Source organism: Motacilla alba, chromosome 8, assembly GCF_015832195.1.
Source record: "Motacilla alba alba isolate MOTALB_02 chromosome 8, Motacilla_alba_V1.0_pri, whole genome shotgun sequence".
In the NCBI taxonomy this organism is placed as follows: domain Eukaryota; kingdom Metazoa; phylum Chordata; class Aves; order Passeriformes; family Motacillidae; genus Motacilla; species Motacilla alba.
In genome coordinates, this window is record NC_052023.1 from 30,325,275 (window position 1) to 30,352,450 (window position 27,176).

Sequence of the window (27,176 nt, forward strand, 5' to 3'; positions counted from 1 at the left end):
CTCTGTGTGTGTGTGCGTGTGTGTGTATCTGCCAGAGCTCCCGCTTTCCCTTCTCCCCCTTCCCTCTCCTTCCGAACCCCCCTCCTTCCACCAGCTCCTGTTCTTCCCACGAGATGCGGGGCTGGGCAGCCGGGGGAAGGGGCACGGTGCTGCTGCTCTGGAGGAGATAACCGGGGCTGGGACAGGTCCCACACCCGCCCCGATGCTCCGGGACCCCGCAGCTCCTCAGGGCCCCAGCCAGCCATGGCCATCGAGCACCAGGAGCCACGTAGCTGCAGCACAGGTAAGACCCAGGAGGGTGATGAAAGGCCTTCCTTCGGCCGCGTCCCTGTGGGAGGAGGGATTTTGACTTGTTCCTGCCCCAGTTTCCTGCGGGGAAGGGCGACTCTGCAAAGTGGGAGGGGAAGGATGATGCTGGGATGCCACCCTATTAATGGCACTGCGGTGCTGCTCCCCCCGCGTTAATCTTCCCGTGGCATCTTGTGAATGGTCCAAGGGACACAGGCACGGCTGGTAATTAATTAGCAGGCGGGGAAAGAGCAGCTTTTCTTGGGCTCAGCCCAGCCCTGCCTGGGGAGGAGTGGGACTGGTTCTGGGTGATCTCCGTTGCAATGGGATTAGCGCTGGGCCTTTGATGCTGAGAGAAAACACCAGCCTGTGCTTGTGCCTGCACCTCGGAGATCTTCATCATCCCGGCATCTCCCCCCACCCTGCTTTGCTGCTGTTGTGGTTTTAAAATGGTGGATTGTGTTTGCTTTGACTATTTGGGTCTTTGTGACATTGTGACTGAGCGCTGGGGCTGAGCTCGTTAAAAATGAGACCAATTGGAGCGAAAAGATTCCGGTTGGAGAGGAGAGACCTGTGCTGAGCTGAGGCTGGAGCAAAAATTTACAGATAGCAGAGGCATGTGTACTCTTTGGGGAAGAACCAGCTGGACTAGGGGGTTTATTTTCCTCCTGCCCTGACTGTGGGGCTGCTGTAACACCCCCACAGCGGTGAGGGTCAGCTCCTTGCTCTCCCAAGGGTGGGGGAAACAAACTGGTTATTTGGCACAGCTGACAAATACGAGGGGCCCGTTGTGCCGGCGTCTTCTCTTCTGTGCCCCATCCCAGCGAAATGCGGTGGAATTCCTCCAGCTGGGGAGCCTAGAGGTTGCATAATGAGCAGGCTGAGCTTCCTCTGCCCTGCTGTGCTGCCCTTCTCTCGTCCCTGCAACCCCCAGAGCAGCGCTGGGACAATCCTGCCCTGTCACTCTGCCACCCCATCCCCCTGCCATGTGGCTCTGGGGACATTGCCCATCTGGGCTTTGGCATCTCTTTGCAGCCTGCTGGCACTGCTGGCAGCCACTCTCCCGAGGAGAAACTGCTGCTGAATGCATCAGACATTTTTATGAAAGAAAAATGTGCTGGGGAAAGAGGACGAGCTCATCTCGCTCGCCTCATTTATATTTTAGCTCAGGCTACGGCAGCAGCCTCCAGAGATGGATGAAAGAGAAAGCCCAGCTCACCCTGGTGGCTAGCTCTGTGTTTCATCCTCCGTGAGATGTTTAAAGCTAAGCACGTGCTCAGGTGTTTTGCTATGGTGGGAGTGACCTCCCCGAGGCACAGCTGTGTATCCATGGAGCAGCGAATGGCCCCAGGAAATCCTTGCTCTGGGACCTGGATGCCCTGCAGGCCCCAGCCTGTGGAATAACAGCGATAAGAGCAGAGCAGAAGCAGACCTTGTCCATCATAAATGGCTTTGGGGCTGAAACCCCGAGGTCTGGGGCTGATTTTTAACACTCAATAAACAGCTCGTTTGCAGTAGTCAGCTCACAGAGTGCAGGCTGCTTGCAAGCATCTCCCAGCAGAAAATTAACCTTATCTGTCAGCAAGCCTGGCTCCCTGACCCGTGCTGAGCACCAGATCTCAATCAAACCCTGCGAGGCTCGGGGCAGTCCGTGGCAGGGGATCATTGCGGAGCTCTGTCTGCCGGGGTGGGTCTGTCCCAGCTCCCCAGCCGTGCACAGAGCTGCGCTCCAGCCGCTGCCATATTGACAGCAGCAGCAGCAGCGATGCTGAGAGCTGGGAGGGCTCCAAGGCTGCACAGAGCAGCTCTGTGTCAGCTCCAATCCCTTCTGCCTCCCTGCTCCACACTCACAGCATCCTACCCAGCGCTGCTCTCCACGGAGCTGCTTCTGGGCACGGCAGCGCGTTTCCTCGGAGAACAATTATGAAATTGTAATAAAGTGCTTTAAAGGGGAAAGTGTTCCCTTTGGTTCCCGCCTGCCCTTCTCAGCCTGGAGCTTCCTGCCCTGCTTTGCTGTTGGTTTTGTGTCCTGCCTGCCCGGAGGGACTGGGGAGGGAGCAGGGGAAGCATCTGTTCTGCCGCAGCAGCCACCGAGCCCAGGAGCCACAAGCATGGCCAGGAGATGCTTTTGTCATTGACACAGGGGACAGTTTAAATAGCTGCCATGCCACAGACACATCTGCGGATCTCACTTTATGTAACTCATTTTTATTTCTATTTTTGAACGTGTGCTTTCATTTTCAAGGGGAGTTTGGCTCGGTGGGTGTCTCCCATCTCCTGCCCTGCCTCACAGAGCACATGTGAGGTGTCTTCCCTGATCAACTCCCATCCAGCTGCTTGCTCTCCTCACCTGTCCCTGAAACTCTGGCTCTCCTTGTTTCACCTTTTAGGATTTCCTCCCTGCCAGGCCGAACATGGAGAACGATTTGAGATTTAAAATGAACAGATAAATCAACTCCTTAAAAACATTCTGAGCTCCATCTGTGGACATTTCCTGCTGTCCACATTACCTGAGATTTTTTTTTTAGAAGGGGGTTCGGTTTGCAATTAAGATAAGTGTGTGGTTTGTTTTGTGATCTACACCAATTGTAATTCCTTCCTTGCAAGGCAGTCACCTTGTGCTGGACCAAGTGTGTTTTCAGACAAGACAGCACGGCAGCCTGGCACAGTGAGCAGAGTTGGATGCAAGTTCCAAGTAATTTTTCCTTCCAGGTTTAATTGCAAACAGTGGTGGAGAAGAGCAATCTCTGGAGAGTGATTAATTAATTACTAATCTGAATTCCCTTGGGGTTGGGCCCTTATCGGTGGCACTCTGGAGCCTGGATAGATTTAGAATGACTATGAAGGAGAGCAAATGACATTTTACTCCTTTCAGTAGTGCAGCAAAAGCTCAAATCCCCCCTGGGTTACAGTAGTGTGCTGCAGGTTTGTGGCTGAGCCTAAGGCAGGCTTTGCAGCTCACCTGAATTCCCAGAGCCAGGGCTACTGTGGGAGGCAGCCAGCCCCTGTGATTAGCATTTTGCAGCCACAGAGCCCACACAAAGTCCCAGAAGGGTTTGGATTGGAAGGAACCTTAAAGCTCATCGAGTTCCAGCCTCCTGCCAGCACCTTCCTGTGGTTGCTGAGCATCCTCTGGAAGGATCTCAGAGGCAGCAGGGTCTCATGAAAACACACCAGGGAGAGACTTCACCTGCAGGGCTGTAGCTGCCCAGCACCACAGCGAAGTGAAGAAGTGCTTTTCTTGGCAAGAGGGAAAATCCTCTTGGACCAAGAGGTTGCGAAAGCTTGAACAAGGCCCTTGGAGCATGGCACCAGCCAGGACAGATGCTGCCAAAGAAGAAAAATCACAAAGTAAAAGCAACTGAAGCTGGTGGAGCTGTTTGGTCTGGACAAGGTGTTTTGGATAAAACCCATTTGAGTAATGATCAATGGTCAAAACACCTGGAATAGGCAGGGAGGCACTGAAAATAAAAAGGACCCTGGAGAGGGAGATTAATGTATAGGGAAGAGGCTGGCAAATTCCCTTCTGCCTTTCCACAGTGACAGCCAACGCTCCCAACGCTGCACATGGTCACTGCTGGTGTGTTTGCTGCTGCCAGGTTAGGAGGAAATTGCTTTGGAGTAATTTTTGGAGAGACTTAAATTTTTGGATGGGATTCAAGCCTAATATCAAAATGAGTTATTTTATTAAAAGCATTTAAATAGAAACTAAAGAGTGGTTGGAAGCAGGGGGGCTGTTTTAGAAGGAATTTGGTATAAACCTACTGCACAGAAGCTTTCTAAAATATTACCCTGTAAAAACCCCATAATTCTCTTTATCTGCAATTTAATTACATTTCCCGTAGTGCCTGTGTCAGAAGAGTTCACTTATTCTTGTTCTCTATTAACTCACACCTGCCCCAGGAAACTAGAAGGAAAAATTGTTGGCATTCCGAGTCATTTGTGTGTTATTCAGGATTTCACTGAGCTCACAAAAAGGGTCTAACAAGGTACTGGAGAAGTAGGAATTAGGGTTCTCATCGTGGTGATGGCTGAGAGATGGTAATTTCTAAAAATATACATTTATATAAATTTATGAAAGATATATTTAGATAAATATATAAAACATATTTAGATAAAGAGATAAAATATGTCTTTATATATTTATATTTATATACACATACACATATAAATACATAAAATATACAAATATGCATGATACATAGTTTTATATTATATAAAATAGAAAATATATTATATAAATATGTAAGTGTATAAATGTAAAATATATATTAAAATTTATATATTTTAATATATAAAATTAAAAATATATAAATAGAAATATATATAATAAAAATATATAAATATAATTTTTATGTATATATATATAAAAGCAGAGGGAGAAGTGGGAGCATTCACATGATTGAGGGATTTGTCCCACCCAGTGCTGGTGGACCAGAGTCTGATCTGTTTGGGACTGCAGCAAAGTCTCAGAAAATCTGAAAAATGGAGCAGAATCACCCCGAGCTGTGTGGATTGAACACTTTAGTGACCTCCTCCAGCCCACAGTGTGTTCGTGAGTGAGAGCTCAGGGATGTCCTGGGACTGTTATGAAAACCTTGTCACTTGTGACCCCCTGCAGTGCCCAGAGGGAACCCGAGGGCATGGAAATGCTGTATTAAACAAAAAATGACACATTAGAAGTTAAATTTGGTTTGGGTTTTGGGGCAAGGGCTGCAGCTGACTGTTATTTAACTTGGACAAACCAGCCTGTGGCAACAGAGGCAGAGGATGAACCTCAACCTTTGACTGTGCTTAGAGGAGATTTTGCTGGCCAGGGTGTTTTTGCAGTGCTTGTCTTCTGATAAGTGGAGATGTGATTAATCCCAGCCAGGACGACCTGGGCTTTGCCAGGGGAGGATGAGACCAAGGCAAACATCTCCACACCATGCCAGGCAGCGCAGGAGGGGATCCAGGCTGATGGAGAGCTGGGGTCTTTGCTGCACTGCTGCTAATCCCTGTGTTTTTCTAGGAGGTTTTGCAGGACTCTGCCTCTCCCCAGGGATGGGCCCTGGTGATAATGTGCTATGTCAAGGCATGTTTCCTGCTCATAGCACCAGGGTGCCAGGGCCAGCAGTGTTTTAGCAGACAGGAAGGTGACTACAAGTTTCCTGGGAAAAGGCAATTATTGTATTTGCAGGGATTTTTGTGGTAGGAAGGAATGATGAATTTGACTTTATGTTTTCAGAAGGTTAATTTATTATTATATTATAGAATATTATACTTAACCACATTAAAGAATACAGAAAGGATATTGACAGAATGCTAAAAAGATAATAATGGAAACTCGTGACTCTTTCTAGAGTCTTGATATAGCTTGGCACTGACTGGTTAATGTGTGAAAATACAGCAGAAACTAATGAAACAATTTATTGTTGGATAAATAATTTTTAAATACATTTTACATGAGCAAAACAGAAGAGAAGCAAATGAGATAATTATTGTTTTCATTTTTCTCTGAGGCTTCTCAGCTTTCCAGGAGAAAAATCCTGGGCGAAGGGATTTTTCAGAAAATGTGAATGTGACAGGCAGTGACTTGTTAAACTCCAGAGGACTTTTTTATTATTATAATTCTTCTTCTTTCTGTGTTTTTTGTTTGTTGTAGTCAATCAGCTTTGTCAGGATCCAAAAAAATCAATGGAGATCCCATGGCTTGAGCTCTCAGTGGGGCTGTGACCCCCATCAGTGCCTGTGTGACACGGGGTGTTGTCATTGCTGGCTGTGCTGAGCCCACAGCTGGGGGGATGTTGGTGCCATGGGTGAGGTTGTTGTTACAGTCTCCGTGGTGCCCTGGATGTCCCACACCTGTTCTCTGGTGGGTGCAGAAGGAAAAGGGGGGATTGCAGCCCATATTCTGGGGTGAGGGTACTGAGGGATGTCCAGCTCCAGGTGGGTCCAGGCTGTCTGCCACACCACTGGGTGCATTTTCCCTTCTGTCCTCCCATGCCCAGCAATAAAATCCTCCTTTGCTTTGTGCCAAAACCTCCCTTGGCCCTGCTGACACCTGGGCTCTTCAGTGAAACTCTCCCATCCCTCCTATCTGCGGCAGCTCCTGGAGATAAGCGATTTGGAGGCAGCAACCCTCCCTAAAGCCCCGGGGAGCCGCTCGAAGCCAGGCGGGCGGGTGCTTTATTCCATCACAGCTCAGGCAGGCATCCCCCCCTGCCCGCCCCCAGATGCTCCCCGGCAGCCTTTGGCATCCTCCGCCCGTGCGCGGCGGTGCCCCGGCCCCTCGCGGGGAGAGGCTGCGCTTCTGCTGCCAGGTGGGTGAGGCTGGGAAGCTCTGGGATGCGCTGGGATGAACTGGGATGCACTGGGGTACGCTGGGATGCGCTGGAATGCGCTGGGAAGCACTGGGATGCTCTGGGATGAGCTGGGAAGCGCGCTGGGATGCGCTGGGATGCGCTGGGGTGCGCTGGGAAGCGCTGGGATGAGCTGGGATGCGCTGGGGCGTGCTGGGATGCGCTGGGGTGCGCTGGGAAGCGCTGGGATGCGCTGGGAAGCGCTGGGAAGCGCTGGGATGCGCTGGGAAGCGCTGGGATGCGCTGGGATGCGCTGGGGCGTGCTGGGATGCGCTGGGGTGCGCTGGGGTGCGCTGGGAAGCGCTGGGAAGCACGCTGGGGCGCGCTGGGAAGCGCTGGGATGCGCTGGGATGCGCTGGCTCCTGAGCAGAGCCGGCGCTGAGCGCTCGTAGCCGGCTGCGGAGCGGGGCTGGGGCTGATGCGAGAGCGGCTCTGAGCTGCGCTGCTGCCGCTGCCCGGGGAGGGGAGGGGTGCCGAGGTGTGCCTGTCACCCCGAGCAGGGGGCTGGCTCTGAAGAAGCCCGCTCTGCTGTCTCCCCAGAGCCTCTGTGAGCACGCTGTCAGCACAGACCCATCGGCAGAGAGGACAGGTCAAAGGCAGTGAGTATCTTTTTCTCGGTGTCCGTCTGTCTGCAGTGCCTCCGTGCTCGTTTTTTTCCCTGGCTTTCTCTGCATGTGAATGGATGGTCTTAATCTCCTGAGGCCCCTGAGAGAGCTCATGGTTTGCTGTTCTGTTTATTCATTTGTTTGGTTTTTTAACCTTTGTGCTGCTGTGTTTTTTTGGATTGGGATGGCTTCTTTATCTTTGCCCAGGTGGTTTGATAACCTGAACGTCCTAATAACAGCCCTCCCTTGCTGTCTGTCAAGGAGAAACCCCCAAAACTCATCCATGATGAGGCTGGTAGTTCTCCTTGACCGGGTTCCTTCCATAGGAGGGGGAGGCAGGATGAAGGATGGAGCAGGGGTGGCAAAACCTCTCATCAAGACCTTTATTGCAATTTACCAGACACCACAGATTACATTTTAAAGTCAAAACTGACTGGATTTAATTGCAAACAGAGGGAACATCCACGGGTATGCCAGCTGATCAGTGGGATTGCCTCCATGGGGAATGTAGGTCCCAGCACCCCTGAAGTCAGACAGACTTTGGGATCTCAGGGAAGTTGGGTGCTCAGCAGTGCAGGTGCTTGCTGTGGGGGCTGCGTGGGTGGCAGTGGGGGCGAGCGGAAGGTTCTTTCATAACAGTACCCCAAAATTCAGGCTGCTGGAGGAGGCTGCAAGGGAGAGAGGGCAGATGGCTCCGCTGCCAGCTCAGAGCAGCAGTGGGAAAGAGAAGCAGGAGCTGCTGGACTCTAGGAAGTCATGTGCTGTGGCCCCACATGGGGGTGAGGCTGTTAATGAGGAAATTTAGAGGGGCTTAAGGAATTACAAGGATTGATTTCACTCAGAGAAGCAGCCGGTCAGAGCGAGGATTAAGGGAATGCACTCACTGGCAATGCAGCGCAATCCCAGCTCCATTAATTTAGTGGGGAAGAGGCTTTGTGCATTTTTAATGTAATCAGGTTTTAGGGGGGATGGTGCACTGGGCAGCCCAAGCTCCAGGGTCTCCCTAGGCCCCAGCAGAGCAGGGTCCTGGCTCCTTGCACACCCTCTCAGCTCTCATCAGCTTCCTCAGTTGTTCCCAGTGACACTATGACATGGAGGGTACCTGGAACTTGGCAAACCAGAAACCTTAACCTTTGCTCGTTGTAGAGTCCTGTTCTCTGTTCCCTGGCTCTCCTGCCTGCGGGATCTCACCTTCACTCTCTGTTGATGTGAGAGTTGTCAACCAGTTGAGCCTCAGTGTGCCAAGGCTTATGAGGAACCCACCATCTCCAGTCGCCCTCTCGACCTTCCTTCCTTCCTTCCTTCCTTCCTTCCTTCCTTCCTTCCTTCCGCCACTTCCGCCACTTCCGCCACTTCCGCCACTTCCGCCACTTCCGCCACTTCCGCCACTTCCTTCCGCCACTTCCGCCACTTCCTTCCTTCCGCCACTTCCTTCCTTCCTTCCTTCCGCCACTTCCTTCCGCCACTTCCTTCCGCCACTTCCTTCCTTCCTTCCGCCACTTCCTTCCTTCCTTCCGCCACTTCCTTCCGCCACTTCCGTCCTTCCGCCACTTCCTTCCGTCCTTCCGCCACTTCCTTCCTTCCGCCACTTCCTTCCTTCCGCCACTTCCTTCCGCCACTTCCTTCGCCACTTCCTTCCGCCACTTCCTTCCTTCCTTCCTTCCTTCCTTCCTTCCTTCCTTCCTTCCTTCCTTCCTTCCTTCCTTCCTTCCTTCCTTCCTTCCTTCTTCCTCTTCCTTCCTTCCTTCCTTCCTTCCTTCCTTCCTTCCTTCCTTCCTTCCTTCCTTCCTTCCTTCCTTCCTTCTTCCTTCCTTCCTTCCTTCCTTCCTTCCTTCCTTCCTTCCCTTCCTTCCTTCCTTCCTTCCGCCACTTCCTTCCTTCCGCCACTTCCTTCCTTCCGCCACTTCCTTCCTTCCTTCCTTTCCCGCCACTTCCTTCCTTCCTTCCTTCCTTCCTTCCTTTCCTTCCTTCCTTCCTTCCTTCCTTCCTTCCTTCCTTCCTTCCTTCCTTCTTCCCTTCCTTCCTTCCTTCCCTTCCTTCCTTCCTTCCTTCCTTCCTTCCTTCCTTCCTTCCTTCCTTCCTTCCGCCACTTCCGCCACTTCCGCCACTTCCGCCACTTCCTTCCTTCCGCCACTTCCGCCACTTCCTTCCTTCCGCCACTTCCTTCCTTTCCTTCCTTCCCTTTCCTTCCTTCTTCCTTCCTTCCTTCCTTCCTTCCTTCCTTCCTTCCTTCCTTCCTTCCTTCCTTCCTTCCTTCCTTCCTTCCTTCCTTCCTTCCTTCCGCCACTTCCTTCCGCCACTTCCTTCCGCCACTTCCTTCCGCCACTTCCTTCCGCCACTTCCTTCCGCCACTTCCTTCCTTCCGCCACTTCCTTCCTTCCGCCACTTCCTTCCGCCACTTCCGCCACTTCCTTCCGCCACTTCCGCCACTTCCTTCCTTCCGCCACTTCCTTCCTTCCGCCACTTCCTTCCTTCCTTCCGCCACTTCCTTCCTTCCGCCACTTCCTTCCTTCCGCCACTTCCTCCCTCCCTCCCCTTTTGCAGGCTGTGCATCTCCTTGGTGGCTCCCCTCAAGCTCCCACCACCCCAACAAGGCCCTGCTTGCTTTGAGTTATTTTTGCGTGAGAGCCTGAGCCTGTGGTGGTAAAGGAGCAGCAGATGCGTGAAGTCCTCCTGTTGTTCTGTTTGCAGTGCCAGCTTTCCTGTGATGCCTGGCCAGTGTACCAGCCATGACCTGGAGGGACAGGCACAAGAGGTAGTTTGGTCTTCTTAGTGAGGTCAGCCTGGAGCTCTGCCCTTTGAGGAGAGACCTTCAGAGGTGTTGAAGGATGAGTGGGATAATGCCAACTCCTGCTGCTCCCTGGTGAGCTGGGACACCAAACTCACACTGCTTCAGACCTGAAGTTGGACTTTACCTGGTCTTAGAAGGAAATGCTCTCTCTCCTCTGTGGCCATCCCTCAACGCTCAACGTCTTCCATTGAACAATTGACTTTCCACTCTAGGAGGCAAGGATCAAATGGGTTGAGGACAACTGGCCCTTCTTGGCTTTGGCAAAGAGGATTCTTTGGAGTATTTTTAAGTGCCAGGACATGAAACAGTAAATCCCTTCTTCCTGCACTCCTGCCTCCTGCAAGCAGCCCTGACTGCGGTCCAAGCCAGCCAGTTAAAGGGTTAACCATAGCTGGATGCCTGAATGGCTGCCTTACTGATCCCACGGAGGTAACTGGAAAGAACATGGTGCATCCCCCAACCCTGCCATCCTGTCACTGTCTACCTTGTTCAGCAAGCCCCTCTGCCCACTGCAGTGTCCCCTGCTGCTCTTCCCTTGCCTTTCCACCTCCTGCACACCCAATTTCTCTCCCCCTCTCTCTCCCCTGTGTCCTGTCTTGGAAGTTCTCACTGCTCACTGAGAGAAGTGTGTTCCACAAGGAACCAGCTCCGTGCTCTGATTCCCTGCTGCAGTCCCTTGATCTCAGGCATCACAGGGGAATCGGAGCAGCGCTGCGGTGATGCCTGTCCCACCTCTTGCTGGGAAATTCGTGAGCAAACAGAGTCGGGCACAGAAAGCTGGGGGTAGAAGGCATCTGAAGAGGGACCAGAAGGATCCTCCAGTGGGCTCAGTGTCTAGCTGGGAACGTGGCACTCCCTGTGCTCTCCTCTGGAGTTTGTGCAGTGCCCACGGCTGTGGGGCTGTACCTGGAGGCTGTGCAACAATTCCTGTGGCTGAGGAGTTCCTGTTTTTTTTGCTTGTTAAATGCTGCGAGCTGCCTGTGCTGCACCAGGGAGACACTCAGTGCATTTAATTAACATTTAATTTGCTTTAAGATTACATTAAAATGTGCAATAATAGAAGCTCTCCGAAGGGCGGGAGGAGAAGGGGGAAACAGGCGCACTACAGATTGGCTCAGGCACTGGTGCTGAAGTGTTCTGCAAGAATTACAGATGGAAGGGGGAAAAATGCTGTACTTGGAGCCACAGAAAGTATTGGGCATCTATTTGGGAGCAGGGCTTGGGGAAGGGCTTTCAGCAGCTCCAAAGGAGGTCCAGCAGCTGAGAAGTGGAGATGGGCTCACTGAATGTTCCTCCCATGGTGCCGAGGAGAGAATGGCCCAGTTTGATGTCCAGGGAATCTCCAAGAGGAGACACCCTCGGGCTGGAGAGGCAGATCACAGAGCCCCTGCAAACCCATGAAGCAGACCCCACATGTTTTTGGGGAGAGGTTGATGCCAGTCCCGTGCAATGCATGTGTTCCCTTTCCCTGTCCCTCTGTCCTGCCCATCCCAGGTTATGTAATGAAGGATGCTGCGGCTGCTGTCCCGGGAAGGGGCTGGGCAAGGACACCAGGGGCTGGCATGGGATGGAAGGCTCTGGGGCTGGGCTGAAATTTAGAGGAAAAAAAGCTATAAAGCCATTTTCTGCCTGGGTAAGCGTGTCAGGAAACAGGCAGTTTGATCCTGCTTATGTAATCCTGAGTCTAAAGAAGCCGCTCGGGATCGATCCTGGCTGGGAACTCAGGGGCTGCAGCACAGGCTCACCTTGCAGGTGCCTTCCTACCCCTCTCCTTCCTCCAGCCCCCTCCTTCCCTCCACCTCAGGTATTCGTGCTGTTTCTGGTGCTGCTGGAACATGGTGACCGATTTCTTGTACTGCTGTCCATTGCTCTCCTCCCACACCCGACCAGAGCAGGACTTTCCAAGAAACCATCCCAAAGGGCAGCCTTTCAAAGCCTTTCTGCCAGCCAAGACAGCTGAAAGCCTGGTGTGAGGGAGCCTTCAGCTGCTCTGGTGCTGTGTTCACCCTTAACATCAGCCTGGAGATGTCTCAGGGTCCCTCTCACACATGAGGGAACCAAGAACACAGATCTAGCACAGAGCCACTGAGGTTTTCTTTTTGGGTTTGTTCCTTCTCTTTTGCCAAGCTGGCTAGACTTATAATCATCCTGTTCTTTGGTTTTCCCCCACTAACACCCCTGCTTCCCCACCTCGACCACAGGAGCAGAGGGATGAGGACTCGCCTGGGCTGCCTGTCTCACAAATCAGACTCATATAATGATTTCACAGCTATTCTTCCGGACAAGCCCAACCGGGCTTTGAAGTGAGTATAGCTGCAGCATCCCACCCCAACCCCACTCCTGCCCTTCCCCTCCCCACCCACCACCACCCCCCTCCAGCACTGTCTTCCTTTTGTTGTACTTAGTATGAGCTGTGAGCGCTTCCAGGAGGAAAACAAACTGATCCAGCAGGAACAGCCTCAGGAAATTCCTGGATCTTTGACACTGTGAGACAGGACCGGCTCACAGTCCCCACTGCTGTGTGTGGGACACGTCTGCACCTCTTTGAGGATGTAATTTACACCTCTGTCATCACAAATCAAAGCCTGAGCAGTTGGCTTGGTGTAAGAGGTGACCAGAAATTTCAGGTCATCTTCAGCTCAGCCTTGTATTTGACATTGCCAAAATTCAGGTGATGGTTTGCAAAATGCTGGAGGGAGATGCTTCAAACCCTCCAGAATCCTGATTTGAGAAGTGTGGGACTGGACTCATCTGATCACAAGTCCTTGCTTCCACCTGAGATAAGATCTGTCCTTCCCCTGAAAGGCAAGCAAGAGAAATAAACACTTCTGCAGGGCTGAGTTCCATTTTGCCTGACTTTTGGCTTTTACAATGTAAATGTCTACATCTGAGCTTGTTTCCTGGGCCTCTGCTTAGAGTCAATGAGGAAAAATTGGTGCCTTTTTGGGTATGATTCATCTGGCCTATTTTACCTGCCTGCCTGGGCATGTGAGCTGAGCAGAGTCCCTGCAGGTCCCTTGGGATCTCCTCACTGATTCTAAAGGAAGCCCAGGGTCACTTGGCTCAGTTTCTACACACCAGACCTCCAAAATCAGGTGAGAGGAATTCCATCCTTCCTTGGTGTCCTCACCAAACAGCTCCAGAGGGGATGAGCAGCTGTGGTTTGTCTGTAACTTGCTCCTTCCTTTCCTTACAGAAGACTGTCAACAGAAGAAGCTACAAGATGGGCAGACTCTTTTGATGTCCTTTTGTCCCATAAATGTGAGTAGAGATCAAATTCTACCTTTTTTTCCCTCCTCTTCCCTTAACCCCTGTCCAGGGGTGTGGTCCCTCAGAGCTGCTCACTCCACAGCAGCCACCATCCTTTACAGGCAGGAAAAAAAAGAGTTTTGTGTGTTCTCTTCATGTCTTTGCTTCTGACCACGAGGAAAACCACAACTGCTACAGCCATCAGCCCAAGGTGCTACCTTTTCCAGCTCAGTACCCTTGACCAGCTTGCCCTGTCACAGAGGAATCCCCCTGGGTCCCCCTGAGCAGAGCCTGGGCTGCAGTTACCACAGCAAACCTGAAAATTTCACATCCAGAGCCCTTATGCCAACCTATAATCAGCAACCCCTGCTCTGTTCAATCCTGTGAGTTCTGTCCTGCAAATATTGCTCTGCTTCAGCAGCACTTTCACACTGAGAAATTATAAACAAAGCAAAGGTCCCAGTATGGGTTCATTCATGGGCTTCTACTGAGGAAAAAAACCCAAATGAGTTGAGGTTGGGGAAAAGTCACCGTGGATGCTGAACTCTTTCATGCCAATGAGGAGATGTCTGGCTTGCTTAGAAACTCAGGTTTTCCTTACATTTTAAAATGTAAGTGTAAATTATGTTATTAAGCTAATTTTAAGGTAATTTTGCTAGGTTTTTATTGAGATGACAACAGTTTTGGCAGGGAATTAAGTGACAACTTTAAAACAGGCAGGCTGACCAAGGCAGGAAAAGCAGGATGTAATTTTAGCAGCAGTATCTAGTTGAGATCATTGCTCTTGCAGCCAATAGGGGGGGAAAATATATGGTGTAGCTGGGTATGGCTAAAAAGGAACATTTCTTTTGTGGAAATTCAGAACAAGAAGGGCAAAATACACCAAGGAGATTACAGGGTACCTGGGGGATGGAGAAAGGGGAGGGCAGGATATTCACATCCCTGTTATCATCCTGAACTCAAATCCATTTCTTCTTCAGTGGTGTAAAAGTAGAAAATTTCTTTATTAGACTGCAGAAGAAGGGCTTGTATTACAAACCCCAGTGAATTTACCCACCTGTGTCCTGATGTTACACAGATTCTTCTCTCTTCAGCTGACTATTGCAAAAATGCAAAATCAAACCTCAGTTCAATGATTTTGTCCAGCAGCCTCCATAAGGGTGTCTGTTTTCATTAATAAGTTAACCTTATAGAGTGATAAATGAATTATCAAGAGCTTTCCCATCTCTTAGAATGGAAAGTAATTCTGATAACTCTCTGGTACTAATGAAAAATATTCAGTTTCTAATGAAAAATATTCAGTTCCTAATGGCAACAGAAGGTGATCTTTAAAATTTAAATTAATCTATTTTTATCAGCAGTCATGGTGACATTGCCTGGTGATTGGTGACAAAAAAATTGTTGTTTAATAAACTACTTTCTAAAGGAATATTTTATAACTGCTCTGCACCTGAAGTATCTGGAATTGCCAGCCAGGCAGTCAAGGGTTATAACGATGCAAATTCAAAAAGTTCTGTTGAAACAGAAGTGTTATTTTAGTTACACTGGTTCAAAGGAGAGAACAGCACATACTCATAGATGTAATTTTATTGTATGTGTTGCATTTTTGCTGTTAGGATGTGCTGATGTTACACAGGTAAGGGAGCCTTATGCCTTAACTGGCCAAAATCTGGGATTAAATAAAGCTGTGCCTGGCCCGCTGGCATCTGTCTGTAAGGGAAGCTGCCAGCAAAAATTCTGCTATGAGTGCCAAGAGGAGGACAGAACTGTCCCAGTCTAATTTCCCTGTGACTGCTCAGGTGAACAGCATTAGCCTGGGAAAACTGGAATTCATGCTTGGGGGCATGGGCTAAGCACCAGCTGGGCTTGGGGAGAATTCCCCCTGGGGCTCACAGCATCAGCAGGTAGAGCACTTCTGCTTGACACATCTGTCAGAAATTGTCTTCACTAGATGGACAGCTCATTTATTTTGGGAAGGGGAATGTGATTTCAGGGGGTTGTGTGGTGCTTTCTGCTGCAGTCAGATGGATTCGGTGCCTTCCAGGCAAACTATTCTTCAGGGAAAGTAAACTCCATAGTGCTGGAGCAGGACTCAGGAGCTGATGGAGCAGCTGTAAACGGGGCATACCTTGTGGGTAATATTGCCAGGGTTGGACAGGTGGCAAAATTGCTCCAAGGAGCAAGAATGTGGATCAGGGCTCCCCAAGAGGTCTCCAAAGTGCCCAGCTAAGCAGGCTGCCCTTGTACATGAAGCCCACTCACAGGGCTGCAGTACTTTGGGAGACAGGAAAAACACTCCTATCCCCTTCCTATTTTCATGAGTCTCCAAAAGATTTCTTGTTGGATTATACTGACTTAGAGATGGGGTAACTGAGAGGTATTTTAAAAACTTTTTATTCCATTTTCAGTCTCATGAGAAGGGTGAGACAATGCAGAGGTTTTAATTTGCTACATCACAATCAGAAGCCAAGTATTTCCTAATTACAATACATTATAAGCATTTCTTGGCCTATCAGCTTTTGCCACAGCACGCTGTAAATGCCTCAAAGCTGTAAATGCCTTAAAGCCACTCATCTAAAATTACCCCTCGTGGGTCCTACTACAATGCGTTTTTCATAGTTCTGTTTCTCCAAAGTGTCCAGTCTTATTTACAAAACCATCCTTTGAAACTTGTTTCTAGTTCCATTTCTCTCTCAGCAGTGTCTGTCCTATTCCATGGCATTTCTAAGTCAGCATTTCTCATCTCAAGGTTGCAAACAGATGCACACTATCTGAGCCTTCTGTCAGGCTTTGATAATTTTCTCAAATCCATTTCCCACAGTTTCTAAACAGAAGTGACCTGAGGAGGGTCATGCATTACACAGATTCCATGGAGAGTCCATGGGGATTTGAGCCACCTGGTCGAGTGGGAGGTGTCCCTGCCCATGGCAGAGGGGTTGGAACGAGATGATTTTTAAGGTCCCTTCCAGCCCAAACCATTCTGTGATTCCATGATCACCTTTGCCAGACACCCCTTGAAGTGTTGATGGCCCTGGGGAGCTTCCCTGATCTCTCCTCACCCTTCTGAAGAATGAAGGACTGCAGGTAATATTTGATCCTGTTGTGAGAGGAGGATTGAAATCCTTTGGGATTTGAAGCAGTTGTTTTCTCCTGGGCGATTCCCAGGCTGGTTAATGCCCTTCTCTCTGCATAGACTGGTCTGATTTGGATTTATTCCCCGAGCCATTCAAAGGATAATTTGAGATGACAAGTTCTACGAATTAACAAGAGATTGTGAGTAGGAAATGCAGCAAGGCTCTCCCCACCTCCTTTTTGTGCTGGCCCTGGGACTCCACTCCCTCATCCCTCCTGGAGTGAGCAGTGCTGAGCAGCAGGATGCAGCAGCTCCACATCCATAGGTCACTGCAATGATATCCTAATTGTTTTCGCTAATGGGTGGAACAAACCAACTCAGAAACCCTAGGGTCAGGCAGACAATCCCTATTTCACACCTATTTTGCACCCGTCTGAGCTCCCTGCCACGGTCCCTGGGGTCAGGGCTTCTGAGCAAGCAACAGGAGAGAGCGCCTGATGCTGCTCTTGTCAGGGAATTGACAGAGTAAGGGGCAGACCATGTGCAGTGTTTCCTTGGGTGCTTAGGGAGGAAAAGCAGTGGTTTTAACACGCTGGATTTTGGCAACTTTCCCCATTTTGTGCCAGGGAAGCGAGCTCAGCGAGGTCCCCAGAGTGTGAGTGCATGCTTGTGAGTAACTGAGGAGTAATCCCCTCCCTGTGCCCGTGCCCAGGAGGCTGGCCAGATGAGGATTTCTTTTGACAGCCTGCTAGAGGGAAATACAAGCCATAGCATGTCTCATTCTGCATCCCCCATGGGGCTGGACACACAGATTTTTGTTCCTCCAGCATCCAGCAGGACAGCCTGTCCTCAGCCCTTGGTCAGCTTCTTACCCAACACCAAAGAATTCATCCTTGAATTCCCACTTTTATCTCAAGGGTGATTTTTCTCCAGATTTTTTGAAATCTGGAGGAAAAGGTGATTTTTCTCTGGATTTTTTGTGATCTCCGTGCTCTTCCTCCCAAACTTCATTGTTGTTCTCCTCCTTCTGTTGTCTACACATTCCTTTACTTCCTACACAGCACAGGAATATCCCAACCTACTCCCAGCTCTTTCTGAGCCAGAAGAACATTAGCATTGTGCTGGTGACAGGCAGCTGAGATGAAGGGAAGCACTGCTCAGCAGCAGTGAGAGCATATTCGTGTGCTGTGCAGAGCAATTGTGACCTTGTCCTTCCAGCCCTGGACCTTCCAGGGAGCCAATCCATCCATCCACCAGCCACAGGGACCCTACCTTTACTCCCTGCATGAAGTCTGGTTGCTGAGAGGGTGAAATGCGTGCATTAAATAAATTATTGGGGATTTCTTTCTTGCTCTGACAGTGGCAGGTGCTTGGATATTAAACTGCCTGAATGATTTAGGCCACTAAATCTGGGCTCTTCCTCATGCTGATGAAGCTTAGCTAAGCCCTGTCTTGTGTTTTCTGCTCCTCACCTCAGTCCCTTCTTGCTGGATAGGATCCACTTTCCATTTCCTGAATGGGATTTCAGGTGTCCCTGTCCCCACATGGTCATCAAACTGCCTGACACTGCCCATTCATAAACCAGAAATTCCCATCACTGCCTAACTCACAGATGATCTGCAGTATGGGGATTGAAGGAGTTTTGAGTTAGAGACAGGACCTCTGAATTTTTTCGATGATGCCATTTATTTTTCTTGTCTTCTACATAGACGGGAGGGGTGAGTTCAGCTCACATCTTTACTGCATGGTTCAGAAGGTCACAAGACCCCTTGTTACAAGCCCTTTTAAGGATTTATTGGCCAATAAAACACTGCCAACAAGGATATTTATGTTTTTGACCCAATCCTTAAATATTTTGTCTTGCGGACTCATACTACAATGTAAGCTTTCATAGCCAATGCTAAGACACACAAACCTACAGTGCTGCATTCTAATCTCCTTGTTTACCTCTGTAACTACTTTTATTTTTTCTATATCTTAAACTCTAAAACTCTAAACTTTTCGTAACATGTCTCTGCTTTAAATTATAAATCCACATTCTTGCTTCCAGCGCCTAAGTTTGGAAGCCTTTCCCAAGGTCTCAGATCAAATCCTGTGTTTAATTCTAAGCTTTGGCTTACAGGCCCAAAGCTCTGAGAATTGCCTGCATTTCAGATTCCAGCACTGCAGGATCCTGAGTAATGTCTGAGCACTTGCACAATCCCCTCTGCACGTTCTTCTGTCAGTCTGAAAGGAGAGCAGGGCATTTTGAAGCTTAGATTTATACTGCAAAAGTAAAGTATCTAATGTCTGCTGTATGCTGTATTCTCCCTGAGACTCTCAACATCCAGTAAAGAGCTCTGCTTCTTTGCCTTCAACTTATCTGCTCCACCAGGATCAATTTCCTCCTTTGCCTTCAAGCAAAGGACTCTTGAGGCAAATTCCTGAATAATTGTCCAACAGTTGTCCTGAAGGGCTGTGCAGCTACAGCAGCACATCCCGTCCTCCTGAGTGGCTGTGCCTTTGGGCCTCAGGTTGGAGATTATCTTGTGCTGCTGCCTCTGCAGAATTCTGATCCTGCTTTTAACTTCTGTGCTTTCTAAAGCATCCCTCTGGAACTGCACACTGTGATATTTCAGGAGGTGAAATCTCTCTCCTGCTCATATCACACTGCACTCCAGTGGTGGTTCTCCTGGGAAAAAAGATGTCCAGTTGTCCAGTTAATTAAAAAGTTTAAAGTTGTCCAGTTGATTTCTGTGCTTTCTTTGTAAAGCATCCCCCTAGAATTGCACACTGTGATATTTCAGGAGGTGAAATCCCTCTCCTGCTCATATCACACTGCACTCCAGTGGTGGTTGCCGTAGGAAAAAAAAAGATGTTGGGTAGGATGAGCTTTGAAATGCTGATCCTTCATGAGAGATCATTCCATGAAAGCCTTCATGTGCTGTGAAGGAGAGGAGGAGCTCAGGTGGTGGCAGCTCCCATGCCTAATTGTCCTCCTGCCCTTTCAGTCACACTTGTCATTGTTCCATGATAAACTTCTGGCAGTGATTCCCCAAACCTGGTGAAGGCACAGCAGGAAAGGTTGGCAGGCAGTCAAGGGTTAAAGATGAAAGTTATGGAAAACCAGGCAGTCAGGGATGACCTCTCCTGCACCCAAAGAGTCCCAGGCAAGGTTCAGCCTCACCATCTGCAGCTCCTCGAAGGCTGTGGGGACTGCATGACAGGAGTGTATAAAAAAAGCAGAGAACAGCCAGACACTATTATTTATCCATTCACTGTCTAAACTTATTTCAGGATCAAAAGGAGCTGATTGACATTAGAGCAGGAGGCAGAGCTCATGGAAACCTCCTGGTCCCAGGGGAACCTGCTGCAGCTGCTCTCTGGGGCAGGGCTGTAGCAAATGCCTTTCTCTCCTTGTCACTCATGACATTCACTTCTTTTAGCAGTTATTACATTTCTCAGGTATTTTACTTCTCAGATATTATATTTTCCAGATATTATATTTTTCAGGTGTTTTATTTTCAGGTACTATATTTGTCAGGTATTTTATTTTTCAGAGATGATATTTGTGAGATCTTTTGTTTCTCAGCTATTATATTTTTCAGATATGATATTTTACAGGTATTACATTTTTCAGGTATTGCATTTGTTAGGTATTATATTTTTCAGATATGATATTTTTCAGGTATTTCGTTTCTCAGGTATCCTATTTTTCAGATATTCTATTCTGCATCAGTGACCTTTTGCAGATGTGGCACTTTCATGCAACACTGCTATTTCTGCAAGTGATCCTCTGTCAGTGCTGCAGCTCTGGGGCTGTTATAGAGGAAAAGGGGAAAAAAAAAAAAGACCAGGGCAGAGATACAGAGATAGGGGAGCAAGACCTCAGCAGGGACTCAGCAGAGACTGCAGAGACATAGCAGCGTGCTTGTGAGCTGGAATATTTAATGTCAAGCATCCTAGGAGCTGATGATTGATAAAATGACATAGATCTTGAGGAACTGGAACTTTCTCCCTGTTTTATTCCCTTCCTTGAAAGCTGCCAGCATGCAAAGACTCCTTGCTCTGTTCTTCAGTCCTTCCCTTGCTCTCACAAAGGGCCTGTGAATTTTAGAGGCACGAAGGGGGACACAGGTTTTGGTAAACGTTGCCGTGTCCCAGATTTCAGGAAGGGGAGCAGCTCTACAACACCCCTCACCTTCACCATATTTATCTACCCAGGGAGATGCTCAAAGCAGCCACAGGCAGGGTGATCCTGGCACATGCCCTGGTCCTTTGACATTCTTCTCTGGGGCTGATGTCACAATATTGCCCAGGCTTGGACCCACAATTTGCAGTGCTACTTGCATGAGAGGCCTGGTTTTTTTGTCTACTCTATCAGTGCAAAACCCTGATCTTCTCCTAAAATTGCTTGAAGGAAGAAGTGTCAGGAGGAGCTGGAATAATGCAGCTATTCTGGGGCTGACAGCAGGAGGGAGCATGGCTGAGATGGGAAGGATCCATTTTTATGCTGATAGCAGACTGCTGATGGAGCAGTCAGTGCAAAAAAAAAAAAAAAAAACAAACCAAAAAAAAACCCAAAAAACAAAACCAAAAAACAACCAAATGAAGGAGCTTTGAGGAAAGCAGAGAAGGGAGGTTTTAGCCTGTACTTTGGGCTTGTCTGGCCTTTCCTTTTCCCTCTGAGGATCTGGGCAGTCATACACCTCCTCTGGCTGACACACAGACAGAAATAGGATTTTTTGTTGCTGTTCAATATCCAGGGCCACTGCTTAGGGCATGAGGTTTCAGAGGGAGCTGGAAAATATCTAAGTTATTACCAGAAACAAGGGGAGCAGGAAGAAGTTTAGGACATGCAAGGGAGATGCAGGGCAGTGCTACATTTCTATAGATCTGTAGCACATATAGCATATAGATACATACATACATATATATATATAGCATATAGAGAGCATATAAATAGCATATATATTATATCTAGCATATAGTTAGCATATACAGCATGTAGAAGGAACTGTCTGAACAACCTGTTTGGAAAAATGTTAGGATTATCCACAGGGATCTGGACAAGCTTGAGAAATGAGCCCATGGAAAACTCATGAGGTTTAATAAAACCAAGTGCAAGGTGCTGCACCTGGATTACCCCCAAAATCAGTCCAGGCTGGGGGATGAACAGATCAAGAGCAGCCCTGCCCAGAAGGACTTGAGGATGCTGGTGGATGAGAGGCTGGGCATGCCTTGTCCTTGCTCCCTTCATCCTTCCAAGGAGTCTGACCTCACCAGGCTCATCCTCAATTCCATCAATATTTTTAGACAGTTGCTTGGAAGTAGCCAAGAGCTTTCCAGTCATGAGCTACAAAAACCTGAACACTATTGCAAAAGACCAGGAAGAGTCAGAAACACATTACTGGGGAAACAAAAAAATAAAAAGGAGAAGCTAACTTTATCCTGAGGAGAAAGGGGATGTGTGAAGCCTTCAGCTGCATTGACTCCCCTGGTGCTGTTCAGGGAAAGGAAATAAAAAACAATGTCTGTGTCCATAAATAGGCCCAGGCAGGGGTTTAACACAGATTGCCTAATAAATCTTTCCATATTTTTAATCTGGCCCGGCTGACTCAGATTGCATTACTGAAATGTCACAATTGCTGAGCATTAGCAAGTGATAAGCACACTTTTACCACTGCCTAGACAAGCCGTAATTAGGCCAAGTCCTTCCCCTCTCCCCTTTACTGGAGCTGTAACAGACTCTCTGAGAGCTTTCCTCTGTTTAAATAAGAACTAAAAATGGCACAAGGCAATAAAGCAAAATGACAGAAAACATAGGAGACAAGTCCACAGCAGCCATGTTTTATTGAAGGTTTTTCTCAGTGGCAGATAGGGCCTTATAAAGTGTGGCATTAACATGACTTGAACCTTGATAATTCCATTAGTAACTTTCCAAAAGGTGGGTTCCCCAGTCCTGAGGAAAGCCTTTTGCCACCTTAGCAAAGGAAAACACTTTTTCAGAGCTCCATCAAGTGATATTTGGCTTTGTGGCAGCTCACGGGAGCCCGGCTCATCAGTGGTGTAAGCTATGGATGCATCTTGGGATGGCAGAAATGTCAAATTGTCTTTGGTAGGCCAGGGTGGTTGGAAGGATGTCTCAGAATGGAACAGCTCCCTGCCTTCTCTTGATGCCTCAGGTTTTAGCTTTTTATTTTTTCAGATTTTCTGCTGCTTTGGTGTGGGGGTCTGGGCTTCATATCAGGGGATGGTGAGCTCTCTGCACAGAGCAGGGAGACAAAACAATTCCTGCTCCAGCTGGGCACCAAGGACAAATGATCCAGATCTCAGGCCCAAGAGCACAAACAACGTGGACTGAAGAGAGAAAAACAAGAAGGATGGGACTGCATGGGCTAAAGCTGTAACTGGACAATTAACTCCAATATGCAAATGGAGCAGAACTTATAAAAATGTGAGATCTTGTGACGAAGCCCTCTTTTGCTTCCCTCTTGGAGCCATCGGGGCAGAGCCATGACTCCAGTACTGCCAGGGTGTGGCCTTTGAAGGCACTTCAATAAATCTCCACTTTTTTCCTCTTAACCCTGCCTAGCATCTGTTCCAGCTCCTCAAGGCATCACTCTCTCCTCCCTGTGTGTCTCTGGCAGATGGGCTGGCAGCTTTCCGTGCTTTCCTGAAGACAGAGTTCAGCGAGGAGAACCTGGAGTTCTGGCTGGCCTGCGAGGACTTCAAGAAGACGCGCTCGGCAGCTAAGCTGGCCTCCAAGGCCCAGCGCATCTTCGAGGAGTTCATCGACGTGCAGGCCCCTCGAGAGGTGGGTATGGGCTGGCACAGCATGCCCAGGACACCCAGCAGGGCTGTCACCTCCATCTGGGTGCTCTCCCTTTCTCCCTTCCCTCTCAGAGCGTGGCTAAGGGCGGTGGTGATGCCATCCTGCCTGCTCCAGCTGCCTCTGCTCACCGTGACTCATCCCTGATGAGGGCAACTACTTTGATGATACTGGATTAGTCACAGCCAGGGAGCTCACTGGCAACCTCAACCTACATTTCCTAACCTCACCGAGCTCTCCAGAAGCATTTCATAGTGCTCCTGTCATTCACTGTCAGCCTTGAGCAGGCTGTTGGGCTCTTCCCTGGCAGGACACTTTGCACAGGACCGTCCCACCCATGAGTGGAGGGAGCTGGGGGTGCTCAGCCTGGAGAAAAGGACACTCAGGGGTGACCTTATCACTCTCTACAGCTCCTGAAAGGTGGCTGTGCTCAGTGGGGTTGGGCTCTTTCTCCAGGCAGCACTGACAGAAGCAGAGCACACAGCCTCCAGCTGCACCCAGGGAAATACAGGTTGGATATTGGGAAAAAGTTTTTCACAGAAAGGGTGATAAAGTTCTGGAATGGCTGCCCGGGGAGGTGGTGGAGTCACCATCCCTGGGTGTGTTTAACAAAGCCTGGGTGTGGCACTGGGTGCCAGGGTTTAGCTGAGGTGTTGGGGCTGGGTTGGACTCCATGATCTTGAAGGTCTCTTACAACCCAGTGATTCCGTGATTCTGTGATTCTGTGAGTAACTTGTTGACTCCCAAAGGAGGAGAGTTTCTCTGCTGACTAACTCCCCCCTCACCCAGACCTCCTGAGAGATGCAAACAATAACTCCGAGCTGAACAGAAAATGCAGTCACACCCCAAGCCTGGGATTATTAAATCCTCTTTCATGCACTCGACAGGCTGATGGCACTGCCAGATCCTGCCTGCTGACCACACTGGCTTGTGTCACTGCAATCACACCACTGCCAGGGGGGCTCTCACTGCACCCAGCCCCTCCTGATCCTGCATGGGTGCCTGTCAGGGATTTTCCTCATTTTCCTCCCTCTCCCAGCTGGGAAGGCCATTGCAAGGCCACTGGGAAGGATCCAGATTCAGACTGAGGTGTGTGGCTGTCTCAATGCTCTCCTTGAGCTTTGTCCCACTGTTACTCAGGAAGCTGGATGAGATTTTAAGGACTGGGATGCTGATTTTTGATTAGAAATGGGAATGCAGGTAGGATGGGGTCCTTCCTACAATTTGATCCTGTGGTGATGTTTCCTTAGCACTGTTACATAATTTTGGCATGCTTAGAATATGAAATTATTAGAGCTAATCCATACTGCTGACATCCACATTGAGGCAGACAGCTTTACTTTCCAGGCTCCTTCCAGTTTGGACACTGAATTTAAAACAACAAATAACATTTTTCGGCCATTTTTTTCTTCCAGACAAAAACCCTAAAAAATGCTGATTACCCTGCCAGGGAAGGAGAGCGGGAAAACTCCATTGGCTGGCTTAGCAAACAAATGGCAGTCATAACATTATAGGATGGTTTATTTTTCCAAGCCTCTCCTCCAGATATTGTAATGTGAAGCTGCTATGGGAAAAATCCAACAGTTTATTTTAGATCATCCGAGTTTAGAGACATTTAATAAGAGTGCACTAGTGGTTTAAACTCAGTTAAAAGTTTATTCACCCATTTATTAGGCATGTGGTGAAGAATAGAGGGAGCAGAGAGAGGTTAGGCTGAGTCAGCAGCTTTAGGTGATGTGCTGCCTAAGAGTCTGAAAGAAAGTAATTAAAAAAGTTATTTCAGTAAAAGTAAAGTGATTTAAAAAGTGGTCAGATCACGATAAACCCAACTTTTCCAGGCTTGGGGCAGGATTCACAGCCCTGAACCACTAAACCCCCCAGAGCTGTGGGGGCTGGACAGGGGTAGGACCTTGGTTCTGCTGCTGTTCCACAGCCATGCCAGAGAGGGAATGAGCCATTTGAAGGAGGTCAGCTGGACACTCAGTGCCAAACTCTCTTCTGCTGCTTTCCCCAGGTGAACATAGACTTCCAGACACGGGAGCTGACGAGAAGAAATGTGCAGGAGCCTTCCCTCTCTTGCTTTGACCAAGCTCAGGGGAAGGTGCACAGCCTGATGGAGAAAGACTCGTACCCCAGGTTCCTGAGATCCAAAATTTACACAGACCTGCTGTCTCAGACCCAGAGGAGGCTCAGCTAGGATAGCCATGGGGCCCTCAGAAACCACATGCTTCCCACAACAGCCAAAACCCATGTCTAAATGTGACTTTCTTGGTGTTAAAAGCAGTGGGAACGGGAAAAGAGGGAGAAGGGGCAGAGGAAGCTTCCAGAGAGTGATCCAGGCATGGTATTAAGACTCACAGACTATCTGTGCTTTTTTTGTTTTTTTGTTTTTTTTTTTTTTTTTTTTGTTAGCAGTAGCACCTTGCAGTCATTCCCTCTGTCTAGCACAAACCCACAACCCTCTCGAGTCACGGGGTCACCTGTGGGCAAGGCAGGTTCCCTTTAAAATGGCTGGGTTGGTTTGTGTGTAAATAACACCTTTCCATCCTTCCACACGTCTCCCTGTCTCTCACCTCTCCCTTGTGCTCGGGAGGGCCCCAAGGGCAGTGCTGACACTTGTGAAGCCACATCCAGCCCATCTCTCACACTGCTGGGGTCTGGACCCAGAGACTGAGAGAGGAGACGAAGGCACAGGGTTCATTCCCTTTCTTGAAGTGGAAACCATCAGCAAACTCAGCTCACCTCCCCATTCTTTTTGCACACCTTATGGCTTGGCTGCCACCCTGTCACTGCCCCTTTTCCTTCAGGGATGGAGGCTCAGAGGATTCTCAAGGAGCTGAGCTTTCCTCGTGAGGCAGGTAATCCCAAAAGCCCTCACTGGGCTGGACAGGCAAGTCTTCTAATGTGAATGATTGTTTTTTGTGGCTATTATTTATTTGTGTGGTAGTTCAGTCTCAGTCATCATTCAGGCTCTGTTGTGCTGGGCACTGGACCAGAGCCTAGCACAAAGGGGCCCCTGGCTGCCACAGGCTTGGTGGCTCCTCAGGAAGGACCTGTTGTGAGAAAGTGGAGAGAGGGAATGTCCCCTCTGGCCCTTGCTGAGGTGTAGGAAAAGCACAAGGCCCATCTGCCACAGCAGATGGCATTTGTCATAGGGTACCTGGTCAGCACGTAGCAACATGAAAAATCCCTTTTCTATTTTTGTTATTTCCCTTTTACTGACTGTTCCTACTTTCTGAGTGTCCACTGTGGGTTCAGTGCCCTGCAAAGAGCTCCCCAAGGCACAGACCCTGCTGCAGGGTGCTTGCCCCCAGTGGGACACAAAGCATGGAGTGAGCAGGATGGGTGTTGGGGTGTGCAGTGGGGTGTGAGGGGCCCTTTGGCTCTATTCCCATAGCCTGGATGGCCACTGCAGGAGAATTCTCTGTGGAAATGTCAGGGGGGTAGCACCTCCTCTGTGCTGGGCAATAATTCCTTCCATCTGATGGCCTCATTTCCATGGCACTGCTGTTCCAGTTTGGCAGATTCTTGCAATATTTTTGAGGGGAGAAGCAGACAGCCTGTCTGTGGATTTGAGCTGGCAGACCAGAGGTCTCGTCTCTTAATTTAATGAAGGCCTGGAAATTGACCCCATGGATCTTATTCTTCTCTCAGTCATCCCCAGACCAGAGGCTGTAAAGCTCTGCTCCAGCCAAGGGTGGTGGGTGGCTTTGATACATAAGAAAGCTGCTGATATAGACTTTGTGTAATGTGGTGTAAATGAGGTAGAACAAATTCTAAAGCCAAGCAAAATGTTTTTGGAACAAGATAAAAAAAATTCTGGCTGGATATTAAAAATTACTGTCCATTAATTAAGTAGGAAACAGCTTTTTGAGGCTTTTTGCAAGGATGATGTACAGGACAGTAGGACAAATAGGATCAAGTCAGAGGTGGTAACCATGCTGGGCTTATTTTGGAGGTGTATTCCTGTGGTCTCCAAGACACTGAAGTCTAAATACATTGCAAGTGCAGACTTTAT

At 48.9% G+C, this 27,176-nt stretch overlaps 1 protein-coding gene across 7 annotated transcripts; it reads left to right on the plus strand.

Moving 5' to 3' along the window:
• On the plus strand, positions 1–27,014 carry RGS8 (regulator of G protein signaling 8). 7 transcript variants are annotated; one of them, XM_038144774.1, is made up of 7 exons: positions 214–283; positions 7,170–7,228; positions 9,926–10,454; positions 12,227–12,328; positions 13,222–13,286; positions 22,977–23,143; positions 25,173–27,014. In XM_038144774.1, exons 3-7 carry the CDS (start codon positions 10,429–10,431, stop codon positions 25,353–25,355), a joined length of 543 nt encoding a protein of 180 aa, XP_038000702.1. In that variant the 5' UTR covers positions 214–283; positions 7,170–7,228; positions 9,926–10,428; the 3' UTR covers positions 25,356–27,014. The 7 variants fall into 7 exon arrangements, with proteins under 7 accessions (XP_038000698.1, XP_038000702.1, XP_038000697.1 ...); XM_038144772.1 differs by lacking the exon at positions 214–283 and adding an exon at positions 6,511–6,590; XM_038144775.1 differs by lacking the exon at positions 214–283 and adding an exon at positions 6,621–6,645.
• Positions 27,015–27,176: the final 162 nt, after the last annotated feature.